This window comes from Sinohyriopsis cumingii, chromosome 6, assembly GCF_028554795.1.
Source record: "Sinohyriopsis cumingii isolate HCF-2022 chromosome 6, ASM2855479v2, whole genome shotgun sequence".
Lineage (NCBI taxonomy): Eukaryota > Metazoa > Mollusca > Bivalvia > Unionida > Unionidae > Sinohyriopsis > Sinohyriopsis cumingii.
Window position 1 is genome coordinate 1497801 of NC_142966.1, and position 16420 is coordinate 1514220.

At 34.7% G+C, this 16420-nt stretch overlaps 1 protein-coding gene across 1 annotated transcript in view; it reads right to left on the bottom strand.

The window, feature by feature from the left end:
• The window catches only part of LOC149796265 (uncharacterized), a 49703-nt gene extending 33627 nt beyond the window's left edge, over positions 1 to 16076 (bottom strand). The window contains exon 1 of the mRNA XM_089960187.1: positions 15827 to 16076. Coding sequence (XP_089816313.1) covers positions 15827 to 15977 — 151 coding nt within the window. The 5' untranslated portion in view covers positions 15978 to 16076. The remainder of the gene's footprint in view (positions 1 to 15826) is intronic.
• Between the last annotated feature and the right edge of the window lie 344 nt (positions 16077 to 16420).

Here is a 16420-nt window from a genome sequence, read left to right on the forward strand (position 1 = left end):
ACTAGGTGTATACACACACTGTTTCATAGTGAATGCCACTAGGTGTATACACACACTGTTTCATAGTGAATGCTACTAGGTGTATACACACACTGTTTCATAGTGAATACTACTAGGTGTATACACACACTGTTTCATAGTGAATGCTACTAGGTGTATACACTGTTTCATAGTGAATGCTACTAGGTGTATACACACTGTTTCTTAGTGAGTGCTACTAGGTGTATACACGCACTGTTTCAAAGTGAATGCTACTAGGTGTATACATTGTTTCACAGTGTAGTATTAAAGATGCAATAGGTGTATATACACTGTTTCATAGTGAATGCTACTAGGTGTGTATACACACTGTTTCATAGCGAATGCTGCTAAGTGTATAAACAGTTTCATAGTGAATGCTACTAGGTGTGTACACACTGTTTCATATTGAATGCTACTAGGTGTATACACACAAACTTTCGTAGTGAATGCTACTAGGTGTATAAACAAGTTTCATAGTGAATGCTACTAAGTGTATGAACAGTTTCATAGTGAATGCTACTAGGTGTATGCACTATTTCATAGTGAATGCTACTAGGTGTATGCACTGTTTCATAGTGAATGCTACTAAGTGTATGAACAGTTTCATAGTGAATGCTACTAGGTGTATACACTGTTTCATAGTGAATGCTACTAGGTGTATACATACACTGTTTCATATTGAATGCTACTAGGTGTATACACAAACTGTTTCAAAGCAAATGCTACTAGGTGTATACATTGTTTCACAGTGTACTATTAAAGATGCAATAGGTGTATATACACTGTTTCATAGTGAATGCTACTAGGTGTGTACACACTGTTTCAAAGTGAATGGTACCAGGTTTACACACACATTGTTTCATTGTATAGTAGCAAAGATACAATAGGTTGAATACTAATAGGCGTATACACACTGTATTATCATGTAGCAGTAAAGATACAATAGGTGTACACACACTGTTTCATAAGGAATGCTACTAGGTGTATACACACACTGTTTCAAAGTGAATGCTACTAGGTGTATACACACTGTTTCATAGTGAATGCTACTAAGTGTATACACGCACTGTTTCAAAGTGAATGCTACTAGGTGTATACATTGTTTCACAGTGTAGTATTAAAGATGCAATAGGTGTATATACACTGTTTCTTAGTGAATGCTACTAGGTGTGTATACACACTGTTTCATAGAGAATGCTGCTAAGTGTATAAACAGTTTCATAGTGAATGCTACTAGGTGTGTACACACTGTTTCATATTGAATGCTACTAGGTGTATACACACACACTTTCATAGTGAATGCTACTAAGTGTATAAACAGTTTCATAGTGAATGCTACTAGGTTTGTACACACTGTTTCATAGTGAATGCTACTAGGTGTATACACTGTTTCATAGTGAATGCTTCTAGGTGTAGACACTGTTTCATAGTGAATGCTACTAGGTTTATACACTGTTTCATAGTGAATGCTACTAGGTGTATGCACTGTTTCATAGTGAATGCTACTGGGTGTATACATACACTGTTTCATAGTGAATGTTACTAGGTGTATACATACACTGTTTCATAGTGAATGCTACTTGGTGTATACATATACTGTTTCATAGTGAATGTTACTAGGTGTATACACTGTTTCATAGTGAATGCTACTAGGTGTATACACTGTTTCATAGTGAATGCTGCTAAGTGTATAAACAGTTTCATAGTGAATGCTACTAGGTGTGTACACACTGTTTCATATTGAATGCTACTAGGTGTATACACACACACTTTCATAGTGAATGCTACTAAGTGTAAAAACAGTTTCATAGTGAATACTACTAGGTTTGTACACACTGTTTCATAGTGAATGCTACTAGGTTTATACACTGTTTCACAGTGAATGCTTCTAGGTGTATACACTGTTTCATAGTGAATGCTACTAGGTTTATACACTGTTTCATAGTGAATGCTACTAGGTGTATGCACTGTTTCATAGTGAATGCTACTAGGTGTATATGTACACTGTTTCATAGTGAATGTTACTAGGTGTATACATACACTGTTTCATAGTGAATGCTACTTGGTGTATACATACACTGTTTCTTAGTGAATGCTACTAGGTGTATACATACACTGTTTCATAGTGAATGCTACTAGGTGTGTACACACTGTTTCATAGTGAATGCTACTAGGTGTGTACACACTCTGTTTCATAGTGAAGTAGTAAAAATGTTATGAAAATAATTTGGAGCTTCCATTGCTGCAACATAGTTTTATGGTTTCCATCCTTTCCCAACATCTGTACTTTTGCTACACATTTATAATTGGGACATTTGTACTTTTGTTACACATTTATAACTGGGACATTTATACTTTTGTTACACATTTATAATTGGGACATTTGTACTATTGTTACATGTTTAAATTTTGGGACCTTTGTACTTTTGTTACATGTTTAAATTTGGGGCATTATACTTTTGTTACATTAATAATTGGGACATTTGTACTTTAGTTACATAGTTATAACTAGGACCTTTGTACTTTTGTTACATAGTTATAACTGGAACCTTTGTACTTTTGTTACACATTATTATTTGGGACCTGTGTACTTTTGTTACATATTTATATTTGGGGCCTTTGTACTTTTGTTACATATTTATATTTGGGGCCTTTGTACTTTTGTTACATATTTATAGTTGGGGCCTTTGTACTTTTGTTACACATTTATATTTGGGACCTGTGTACTTTTGTTACATATTTATATTTTGGGCCTTTGTACTTTTGTTACATGTTTAAATTTTGGGCCTTTGTACTTTTGTTACATATTTAAATTTGGGACATTATACTTTTGTTACATATTTATATTTGGGGCCTGTGTACTTTTGTTACAAATTTATACTTGGGGCCTTTGTACTTTTGTTACATATTTATGTTTGGGGCCTTTGTACTTCTGGTACATTTTTATATTTGGGGCCTTTGTACTTTTGTTACATAGTTATATTTGGGGCCTTTGTACTTTTGTTACATATTTAAATTTGGGGGCCTTTTGTACTATTGTTACATATTTATATTTGGGGCCTTTGTACTATTGTTACATATTTATATTTGGGGCCTTTGTACTTTTGTTACATATTTAAATTTGGGGCCTTTGTACTTCTGTTACATATTTAAATTTGGGGCCTTTATACTATTGTTACATATTTATATTTGGGGCCTTTGTACTTTTGTTACATAATTATATTTGGGGCCTTTGTTGTACTTTTGCTACATAATTATATTTGGGGCCTTTGTACTTTTGTTACATATTTATATTTGGGGCAATATACTTTTGTTACATATGTGTGCCTTCAATAAGCTTTCACCTTTATATCATTTGTAAGAAAATGTCAGTTCATCAGAGGTAATAAAACTGATGATTATGTCATTTGTAGGAAAATGTCAGTTCAGCAGAGGTAATAAAACTGATGTTTATGTCATTGTAATAAAAAGTGTCAGTCCAGCAGAGGTAATAAAACATGCTATGTCATTGTAAGAAAATGTCAGTCCAGCAGAGGTAATAAAAGTGATGCTTATGTCATTGTAAGTAAATGTCAGTTCAGCAGAGGTAATAAAACTGATGATTATGTCATTGTAAAAAAATGTCAGTTCAGCAGAGGTAATAAAACTGATGTTTATGTTATTGTAAAAAAATGTCAGTTCATCAGAGGTAATAAAACTGATGATTATGTCATTTGTAAGAAAATGTCAGTCCAGCAGAGGTAATAAAAGTGATGCTTATGTCATTGTAAAAAAATGTCAGTTCAGCAGAGGTAATAAAACTGATGTTTATGTTATTGTAAAAAAATGTCAGTTCATCAGAGGTAATAAAACTGATGTTTATGTTATTGTAAAAAAATGTCAGTTCATCAGAGGTAATAAAACTGATGCTTATGTCATTTGTAAGAAAATGTCAGTTCATCAGAGGTAATAAAACTGATGTTTATGTTATTGTAAAAAAATGTCAGTTCAGCAGAGGTAATAAAACTGATGATTATGTCATTTGTAAGAAAATGTCAGTTCATCAGAGGTAATAAAACTGATGTTTATGTTATTGTAAAAAAATGTCAGTTCAGCAGAGGTAATAAAACTGATGATTATGTCATTTGTAAGAAAATGTCAGTTCAGCAGAGGTAATAAAACTGATGCTTATGTCATTGATTATCTTAACTACATCTCATGTTATATTACCTTTATTATAAGTTCCTGCAAGTCACAAAAAATATAATTCAGATTTTGAACATTTATATTCAACAGGAATTAATTTTTCTTCTCAAATCCTGATATATTCTAGTTCTATTTTCAATGATATAATAATAATGTACATGTAGCTGATTACTTATATGATGTAATAATAAAGTACATGTAGCTGATTACTTCCATGATATAATAATAAAGTACATGTAGCTGATTACTTATATGATGTTATAATAAAGTACATGTAGCTGATTACTTCCATGATATAATAATAAAGTACATGTAGCTGATTACTTATATGATGTAATAATAAAGTACATGTAGCTGATTACTTCCATGATATAATAATAAAGTACATGTAGCTGATTACTTATATGATGTAATAATAAAGTACATGTAGCTGATTACTTCCATGATATAATAATAAAGTACATGTAGCTGATTACTTATATGATGTAATAATAAAGTACATGTAGCTGATTACTTCCATGAAGTAATAATAAAGTACATGTAGCTGACTATGTCCATGATATAATAATAAAGTACATGTAGCTGATTACTTCCATGAAGTAATAATAAAGTACATGTAGCTGACTATGTCCATGATATAATAATAAAGTACATGTAGCTGATTACTTCTGTGATACTGTGATATAATAATAAAGTACATGTAGCTGATTACTTCTGTGATATAATAAAGTACATGTAGCTGATTACTTTCATGATATAATAATAAAGTACATGTAGCTGATTACTTCCAGGATATAATAATAAAGTACATGTAGCTGATTACTTCCATGATATAATAATAAAGTACATGTAGATGATTACTTCCATGATATAATAATAAAGTACATGTAGATGATTACTTCTGTGATATAATAAAGTACATGTAGCTGATTACTTCCATGATATAATAATAAAGTACATGTAGATGGTTACTTCCATGATATAATAGTCATCAATTACATGCAGCTGATTACTTCTAATTTTGTATGTGAATACAAAGTGAATGTCTAAAAACAATTAAGATCAAGCTTTTAATAATTGGAAGTCATTGAGTCATTAATCTTCTTAATAATCTTGTCACTGGATGAGCATCTTCCAGCTCCCCTATCTACACCCACTCTTGTACTACAAATATACATCATGTTTACAAAAATTCAATAAATGCATATGGGACCTATTTTCTGTTTCAATCATGTTAGTACCCGACTTGTTGTGTACCATATTTGTCTGGACTCTCAGTCCCCTTCATGCAATTCACAGTATTGAGACTGAATATTTCTGGTTGATTTGTATTAAGAAAGTTATTATTATTATTATTTGACAAATTATCAATTCTGGTATTAAAGTCATCAATGAGAAAAATACAACTTGAGCTATTCGAAATATGCAGCCTTTCATTTTCTATTTTAGTAAACGTTTCTTATGTGCTACCATAATCATGACGACTAGTATTCCATTTCATTTTTCATCTTGCTTCTCAGTATACCAGAGAGAGAGAGAGAGAGAGTGTGTGAGAAAGAGAGAGGACGTTAGCAATCTGAATTGTTTATGTGCCTGACAATATGATCTTACTCTTGAACAAAAGCTGAACCATTGAGTAAACAATTTCTTCATGCTTTAGTTGCAGTATGTATTGTCCCAAAAAGCACATGACTTTGCAGCGTTATACACATACTAATTAAAGATGACACAGCTGTGGTCAGGTAATCAAAGCTGTGGAAAGGTCATCGAAGATCTCATCTGTCTGAGAGCAAGGATCGGCAGGCCAGATCAAATTAGTGAGGCAAGAAATCAAGCTGCTCATCATCATCATCAATCCCTTAACCCAAGAGGTTGTTGGGGCATCACACTTGACTTTACAACCAACTCACTCCATCTTTCCTGTTCTTTACTGCCCTGAGGTAATCTCCAAATCCCATGCCTGTCCACTCCACTCCTTAATGTTGTCTTCCCACTTCTTTTTCTGTCTACCTCTTCTTCTGTACCCTCACACTGTGCCTTGCAAGATTGGGTTTGCCAGTTCAGATGATCTTGATACATGACCGTACCACTTAAGTTTGCGCATTTTTTGTACAGTATTCAAGGAGTCTTCATATGGCTCATTGGATCATGTTGTGGACCTCTTTGTTGCTTACATGATCAATGTATGAGATGCAAAAGATCTTGCGGTACCATCTCGTTTTGAAGGTTTGAATCCTGCTTTGCAGATCTGATGTGAGCATCTATGTTTCACAGGCATACAGAAAGATGGATATGACAATCGAGCATATCAGTCTTATTTTGGTGCCAAGAACAATGTTGCTATCTTTCCATATTGGTCTCAACCTTGTTATTGCTGATGTTGTCTGGGCAATCCTGCAAAGTAGTTCTGGTTTGGAGCCCTTATTTGTGATAATTGATCCCAAGTACTTGAAGCTTTGACTCTTCTCAGCTTCTGTCCACAGAACCTTATTTCTCCAATGATGCCATTGGTGTTGTTTGTCATCAGTTTGGGTTTTTTCGGCGCTAATCTCCATACAGTATACAGTGGAGGTTGTGTCGAGGTGCACAACCAAGTCAGACGGTTCTTTTTCATCTCCTGCTCAACCATCAATATCATCTGCGAAGTGAAGGTTGGTGATTGTTCTTCCTCCGATGCTGACAGTGCCCTTGTGATTATGCAAGGCATCCTCCATGATCCTTTCAAAAAAAAAAGCTAAAGCTTCCCATAGGGTAACGTGATTAGGGTTCCATGTAATGAAAGGAAATGTCATGTCTGAGGTGATTATTTATGTCAGTTTCTCAACCAATGACACCTTTTGTACTCGCCGACATAATTGTCAGCGATTTAAATTATTACCTAGCAAGAGCAAGTAACAACTAGCTGGAGTAAAGATCAAAACCAAATTCCACCCAACTACAGAAAGTGTACTTACTGATAAAGGATAATCTTACTTACTGATAAAGGATAATCTTATTTGTTGGGAATGGAGAGGTCGTTGTAATTGCAAAGTAAATTAAATAGCATGCTAAATCTTCATTCTTGGGAATTAACCTAAATATAGTCTATATGGATATAAATATTAAAATACTGAAACTGAAGGAGTATGGTATTAATATGGCATGTATTTTAATAGTTCCATTTCCTAATTATTATTGTTTTCTCTCTTTGACTAAAGCTTAAGAGGGCGGTAATCTTGCCTTAGTGGACTGTCGATGTCAAGTGCAACTAAATATAAAACAAAATATCTTCTCTCTCTCTCTCTCTCTCTCTCTCATATAAACGATTTTTCCTCGGTCTCAGGTCTGGGCTGCAATGTTTTTAAATAATAAAAAAACTATTTGGTTCGGTAATAAATAAAAATTATATTGAAAAAAATATTTCCTGAAATTTATACTAACTGGTCATTCGGCAATTTTAGGAGTAAATTTATCTTTGAGTTTTGGATGACATGGTTGAACTTAATTATTTTACGAAGTCGAAGGAAGCAAAGAAAGTACTCGGCTTTTGGTGCTGAAGACATTTGTCCCTTACTTTATGAAATAAAATCAAACACAAACTAATAATTATATACAGTACAAAGATGCCAGTGAAGCGGAAAAAGAAAATTAATTTTTTGTTTTGTTTTTTTAAATTGTTCATTCTTTTAATGTAATAGTCGACAAATGTCCACTCCTTCGAAGCAGGTCATTCCTTACCCAAATCGTTTCGTATCCAAAACATAAGTCGTTTCGTGCCCAAAACATAAGTCGTTTCGTGCCCAAAACATAAGTCGTTTCGTGCCCAATACTATGGTTGTTTATTGCACACATCGAAGTGCAAACACCAAGATGATATGAAAAAATAGTTCCTACATATTTCAAACTATTACATATTTTGATGTCAGGTATTGTCTTGATTACAGTGAATATCTTATGATAATCCGCCGAGAACACGTGCTGGCGTTTTGTACCCAAAGCTACACATCCCAGTAAGAACATAACACCAGAATCATATAAATTGTTATCATATAAATAGATATTTCATCCATATTTCAAGCCGTTACATATTTCATTTCAGGTATTGCCATGATGACAGTGATTATCTTTGGATAATACGTTTGTCATAGATTTAGCAACTTTTCATGTATTATCTCCTTTGTTGCTTTTTTTTTAGATTACCTCACTTTTACAAAACTTATAATGTGTTTTATATTTTTTAAGTTGCATTCGTTATGTCCCTCGTTTTAAGGTGATGACACTAACATTTCCATGCCTTCAGCCGTCTTAAGGAATAGTCTACGAGGATTCCCCAGTTACACGGCTATGTAGAGTTGACCTGAATTACAAACACAACATTCCCAGTCTTATCATGGACTGTCTTCCGAAGATTTGTTCAAACCGCAAACGATGTAGAGGGTTGGCTTCGTATGATCAAAAGCCGATCTATGTGCCAGTTTGCCTGTTGTTATGTGGAAGCCACTGCAATTCTTACGCAGACCCAATTGGTATCCGAAAAGAAAATTAGAAAAGAGACCAGAGACAAACATACCAACAAAAAAAAATGCAGGCGAGAATATTATCGGTGTGTCAGCGTGGGAAGAGTACCAGTAAGGCGTCACATCCTCCTCAAAATTACTGACACGTTACACTGCATATACCGCACGTCAACTGACGGACAAGGCAAATTAATTAATCACATTACTTTACTATCACTATTTTGTTAACACTAGCTTGAGCACTGGTTTTATTTTCTTTTATTTATCCGAAAACAAAAATGCATATAGCAATTCTGATTTTTTCTTTTTTCTTCTTCTAAATAGCGTGGCATCGTTTGCTACGCCGTTGCATGTTTCCTTCACGTATTTAATACAACGTACGATTTGGAATATTGTTGTTTGTCTTTTTCATCAAGAAACCATTTTTGTACTAGCCTTCATCTTACTGTGTCCTTCAATCACTTGTTATATTGCAATTTTATTATTCTAGTCTGATGGGGAAAAGATGTATGCAGTTTTACCAGAGGCGCTGCATTATAAACGTTTTACGCCTAGCAGAATTCAAGAACGCATAAATTTCTCCTGAAGTAAATATATGTAAAATGCAGTGGCAGGTTAAGTTGACCTCTCTCTCCGCGAGTGTTTAAGTGCATTATATTTAGCAGAATAACAAATTAAAACAGATTATGCCAAACAATGAAAATAAATTTTCAATCGCCATGAAAATATATAAATATTTAAATTAGTTTAAAAACATAGTGAATTTCGATTATAACACAAATGACACAATATAAGCTATATTTAATATAAATTAATCTAAATTTACACGAAAATATACTAAACACCTTTAAATATAATGTTAACATATTTCTTCGGCGACTTAGCGGTCTGTTTTGATTACGACTATCAAAAGTAATAACCAAGGATTAAAGGCCTCAGTATTGTAATTGCAGACAATGAATAACCAAGGATTAAAGGACTCAGTACTGTAATTGCAGACAATGAATAACCAAGGATTAAAGGCCTCAGTATTGTAATTGCAGACAATGAATAACCAAGGATTAAAGGCCTCAGTACTGTAATTGCAGACGATGAATAACCAAGGATTAAAGGCCTCAGTACTGTAATTGCAGGCGATGAATAACCAAGGATTAAAGGCCTCAGTACTGTAATTGCAGACAATGAATAACCAAGGATTAAAGGCCTCAGTACTGTAATTGCAGACGATGAATAACCATGTGATTAGTGGGTATGACCACTAGCAATGTGCTAATTTTTGTTTTAAAACTTTTCGGTTCTTTTATACAAATTTACAGTATGTGGTACATTTGATTTCTTTCATTATTATTAGCTTGCATTTATCAATTCAAAAAGTGACTTCAATTATAATTAATTGCTGACAAGTCAGTCTCTTCATTAATTGCAGACATCAATGAACAACCCGTATTTAATGGGAATAGACATTAGCAATATGCTAATTGTAACGTCCCCCTCTTATAAAGAGGGGTGGTTAATTGGGTTTGGCTGCGTTATCCAGAGGATGACCTGCCTCGATATTATAGCCTGGCGGGAGTGAAAGAAGAATGGAATTTCAACAGAGAACTCGGTAAGAAATAAAACAATACGAGCCCCCTTTGACACGATAATAACAAATTTAATCAGAACAAATTAAAACAGTAGTTCAAATCCAAGTTAGATTATATAAGTAGAATTTAACAGGTGTGTCCAATTTGGATTTATTACATCATCATAACGAGAGGTGAAAGAGCTCAATGTCCACGACTGATTGCGTCACCTTCATTCACTTTGACCGTATCTCAACGTCTCCTATTTCATCCTTCCAAAACTCCAGGTTCTGCCCCTTCATGGACTTCCTGGTCCTTTTACTCTCACATCGTCCTTTTTTGTTTCTTTCCGTACTCCTGTCTTCGGACTGTCTCGTCCTTCTCTCCAAAAGCTGTTCCTCGTCGCTGTTTTTCTTTCTTTTGTTTCTTTCCTTCAGGACTTGAGCGTCTAAGCACTAAACGTGCCTTTCTTTTTACGCGACGACCAACTGGTCCCCTTTCTTGTTTCACGAGGAAAGCGCTAATCTTTAGGCTTCCACGGAGTCGAGACAAAGTTTCCTCTTCTAGGAAAATTTCAGACTAAAGAATTTACACTAAGGTAGTCACTTTAAAGTCAGGTTGTTCTAAAGTGTACGCCCTAATTTATTCTACCCAATCGCAGGCAAGGGTCCCTAATCTTTTCCAAAGAAATAAATTCTTTCATCAGATTTAGACAGCTCAAAATCTGTGTATGACAGTGTGTGACAATTTTCCTTTGAAAATATGATAAGTGGACATAGGTTCCTACCAAGCGGCTAGGTTTGGTAGCTCAAATGTTTACTTCTAAAGACCGTTTTAAGATACCCCAGTCAATCTCACTGGGTCAGAAATATTGTTCCTTTGAAGTTTACACTGACATGGGGGGAGATGAAAGACGAAGGTTCAGAGAGACCCTTCACAAAGACTTTCCTGGCTTAACTGCGATAACTTTAATTGCTAAATATATTCAACTTTAAATTTTCTGTACTTCAAAATTCGATACTTCACACTAATTATTGTTTTAAAAATGAATGCCTTGGGGTCAAATTACTTTGGGTCGAAATATCTTGGGATTTTTTTTAAGTCGAAATGTCTTGGGGGTCTCTCTCTCATATCGGGCATATTTTATTTGTATCACAAAGAAGAAAAATGCAATTGAATACTCATGCTCCTCTCTCTCTCTCTCTCTCTTCAAAACGAAACATGTGACAAAAAGCATTTTAGCATCAGTGAAGCAACTTCCCTATTGCTTTTAATTTGAAATAGCATACGGTGATACCATTAATATTCATGAAACCGGAAGTTACAAGTTTAATTCCACAATGCAGCGCGAATTTTATTCTATCTGTAACTCAGTAAATTTGTAGGTCAGCTTCACCAAATGGAGCTAAGAATATGTCAGTCTTTAAAGTACTTCATGTGAAGCAAATCGGATACTTTTATCAACATGTAATTATGCTGACCTGAAAATCTACTGAGTTACAGATAGTATAAAATTCAAATTCGAGATGCTGTGTGGAACAAAGTGAGAAAAAAATGAAGCTGATGTTTTGATCTGGGCTCATCTTATCCTCAGCATCGACTTAATAGATGGATGAAGGATAGAAAATTTTGTAAATCTGACTTGTACTCCGCATCGACTTAAACGCGGCAAATAGGGTATACTCTGAACCTTACAACCTTCCGGTGGTATATATACTAACCCAACGATAACAGGATCTCACTAAGTTGTTTCCATGTTTCTAATTTTGATCCAAAGGGTATACTGCAAAATATACTGCATCTATGTCCTTAAGCTTTGTTTAAAAAAACTGAAGAAAAAAAATTGTAATAAGAGTTTTGGCGTAAACAACAAATATTTGTAACAACAAATTTCCTATAAATTTCTTGTACAGGATAATATTGTACAGGCTCCTATTTTTGATATCGCTTGACACAGTAGAGGGTTTACTGTGTCAAGTTCTAGGTCAATATTTGCTGATACCCTATAGCAAATTGTCCGTATACAGGTTCATGCAGACCTTTTGTGGGTCGACTTGTACGGTCAGTTAGCAGTGTATTGTTGATAATCATGAAGAGGCCTCAAATAGGATATTAGAATCTGGAGTAGAAATAGACGAGTTATTAACAATGGAAAACTAAAGATGTTAAACCCCTTGACGAAATCAACCCGTGCAAATGGCTTTTTATCTTCATGTAATGGGTTACATTGCAAACCTCTCATCTAATCAAGATAAATGATTACAATTTTGTGACACGTGAGAAGCTAAGTTCATGAAGTTTCAGGAGTGGTTTAACCAGAAAAGAAGATTTTTACTCAGGGTTTACTGGTCACGTTTCATCTTCGCTAGCAAAGGTTCCGATACGATAAACCTATCTTATCATATCGGAACACTGGCTAGCGAAGATGGCCATACATCTTTGGGTGTTTTTCTTTTACTAGTTTTCGCTTAATTGGGGCACCAACGGTTGCCGTATACATGGTGCCAAGAACACCGATGTGTTTGCATTTCATAAAGTATTTCATCCCTAAATAAGTCCTTTAACCCACCCCCTTAAATTTCTTTGGAAACCAGTACAAAAGGAACTTGCCATTTTCTGCAGCTTCTCCCACGAGCACAACACTAAATTTGGCATATTGACTCTTCAAACAACGAAGTGGTGAGACAACAAAAGTACTCCGCGAAAAACATGCCTTCATTAAGTCAGTCAGGAAAATTACTCCATCCCATGTTGGTGCTACTCTGAAACTCATCCTATTGATTTAAAAAAAAATGCTTCCATTTATGGCGTCGCCAATCTGCAGAATGAACGGTTTGCGTAACATTTTAACAAGTACTGGTTTTGGACAAATTTATAACTGTCTGTAGAACCTTTACTCCAACATTATGTGTTCTTACTCAGCAAACCCGAAACATAAATGTAATTTACATATGGCCTCTTCATCCCATTGATAGCAAACACCACTATATGTAGTCATGAAATCATATTACTCTTTCGCATCAACAAAAATATCTTTTACTTGATTAATATTGATTTTTTTATACAGATTTTCTTAAGGTCAATCATATAACTCATTACAAACTTGTGTATATTTTTACATGTACTGATACTTTTACTTGATTTTTTTCTATTAACGTTTATTTTCTTGTTATCACTTTCAAATAAAGTATAATTATAATTTCATAAATGCATTATATGTATAAATATCGTAATAAAATCAAATTTACATACCGGATATTTTGCAAGATTTGTCCGGAAAGTTTCGGTAATTTATTTTAGACATGAACACATGATGGAAAGACAAAACGGAAACCAACAATATGGACAGTTTTTATCAAAAACCAAGAAAGGGTGGGGAAATAACAGCTTTTATAACTAAAATACATCCACAAACAACCAAAACTCAACTATGTTTTGGACCACTTTGTATTTTACGATTATTGGAGTAAAAAGACGAGCGCCTGAAAAGACAATGATTGGAATGCTGCTAAACGAACCGACTGTCGCGAAATCGAAATTGAGATAACTAAATGTACCGGCTACTTGAAACCAACAGCACTTGCTCCATCTTTGGGGGAGGGGAGGGTGAATACGCATAGTACATGAAAAATAATTAACAGTAGGAAATCGTATTTTGCTGTCACACCTGTTTGTCGTTTGGTTATGGACCGCCCCACTAAAAATGGGAAGCTACTTATAAAGCGTGAATGACGGCAGGCAGAGGCGAACAGACAAGACTACGTACGTAGACAGTATGCGCGCCCTTTTCTCGCGGCTTGATAGGGCGGTATTAGCATAGTGGCTTGACAGGGAGGTATTAGCATAGTGGCTTGATAGGGAGGTATTAGCATAGTGGCTAAACGTTCTAATTAAGTAGCAAGCAAACGCTTGCCATTAAAGGGGTCGTACATGCATTACATTTGATCTGCGACTATAATCCAAAGAATGAACGACAAATTTGAAAATTTGCAAAAACCATGCACCTCCATGTTGAAGTTGAAGCTGTGGAAGTGATGTAGTGAACATGGGCATGGTATCTGAGGAAATGAGCCTAGACGATCACGATGGCATACAGCTGAGTTGGAATCCAGATGCCCCCTCCCCCCCCCCATTGGACGTAAGATATAAATAAACAGTAAAGGACACTGAGCAGTATGCTGAAATGAACAGAATATGTTAATTATAATATGTTTATTAAATTCTTCTAAATTTGATACAAATTACTGAGTATGCAGGATATTTTTTTAGTAAAGACGTAGTGTTGTTTGTTTTACATTTTCGTAACAAAGAATAATGCGCGCCAATGTTCGAAATTCCTGGAACCACGCCTGCCAAAGTTAAAAGGAAAAAGCCATCTATTGCCGTATTTATTATTTCCGCTTTATTAATATTCTACCAGGTGATCATCCTATCAAAACCAGCACCTGCCGATAAAAGCTGCAATAATTGTTTTAAATCTTGAAGATAACCAGACAATTTTCCTTCCTTGACCATTCAAAAAATAAAGACAAAATGTTTAAATGTTTGACCAATGCTTTTTAAACAGTTTTGTCTACCTATTAAGTTATAAAACAAAGTCATCGTTCAGCAAAAGATATTGGAAATGTCATTTTGTACCAAAAAAACCTCTTGTAACATACCTGATTTACAATTTCTTGGTTGACATAAGTTGCAAGAATTAAAAGCAACTGCATGTTTTAGAACACTGGACACAGTGGTCATTACCAATTCCTGTGTTAATAAATTTTTGACGCAGGGACATTGTCATTGAAGCAAGTTAGTAAGAAGCATAAAAGGCCGATATAATTGTAATATTTTTTCATTATTTTTTATTTACTAATAACAGTTTTCCTCACGTTTAAATTTCGAAAACAATCTTTTCTGGAATATTTCAAGAAGTAAACATGCGCTTTCCACAAACGGGCATTGTGTGCCATTTAGAAAGGTAAAGATAAAAACAAAAATACAAACTTTTGCAGAAACCGATATTGTTGGATTGTCTGTGCCGACCATGACAGTTAATTCAAATTAAAGTCGTAATGACCTAATCTATCAAACAACGATTCCGTGGCCGTCACGATATCTAATTAAATTTGTATGGACCAAAGCTGTAATGGCCGAAATATGCAATCCGCGTAGTTAATGTACACGCATGCGTACATAGGTGCAAGTGCGGTAGTGGTTTGATCTTCCGAAAACAAAATGTCGGTCAATGACAGCGAACACAGGCAACATTCAGACAAAACAAAACTAACCTTGTGGGTCTCACCATAGACTACTTAGTCAAATTCGTACTATAATGAACTAGCCTTGGGATTGACTGGCAGCTGGATTGACGAATGAACATGTGCCAAGCAAGATGTTTCTACTGTAGTAGGGAAAAATTATGTATTCACGTTTAACAATACATCAGCATGATTGCCTAATGGTAAAGGAAACAGGGACTTTTAAAAATGCAACATGCAGCCTAATACAATGCAATATAAAGTAACATAAAACTCGTATTATCAATTAACGAAGTAACGAAAGTTGCGATACCTGTTTTGGTTAACTCGAAAACATCAGCAAGTTCTATGATAACATACTCGTCATACACGTTCGTGGGTTTGTGCCCATTGAAATCCTGCATTTCCAGGTTTTCATTGTCCTCGCAAATGGCTTTGCTGTTACTTTCCATGATTGCAAACATTACTTCCAAGGGCAGTCAGTAGGAAGAAAGGACTTGCACAGTGCAGGTCTTGGTGACACCCAATCAAATCTTGTAGTGCCTTCTCTTGCAAAATCACTTTTAAACTGGCCACAGTTCTGTTTGTACGCGCTGTAAATACAGTGTTATGTCTAGCGTATTGGTCAGTCTAACGCCTCCACTTGCATTCCACTTACCTGTTATATGCCTGGAGGGTCATTCATTACTCAATAATAAATACTGGGGACCATCTCAAAAGTCAGATAATAAAAACAATTAGGGTCATGGTGTGGTCAAGCCAAGCATAACCGTCGCTTTAAATGTTTACTTTCAAAAGATGAAAAGAAACAAGAGTGAACAAAAGAAATAATGACAAAAATGATTTTTAAAAAAATGAAAAACAAACACGTTATATAAATTTTTAACGTTCATATTTGCATTCCAGT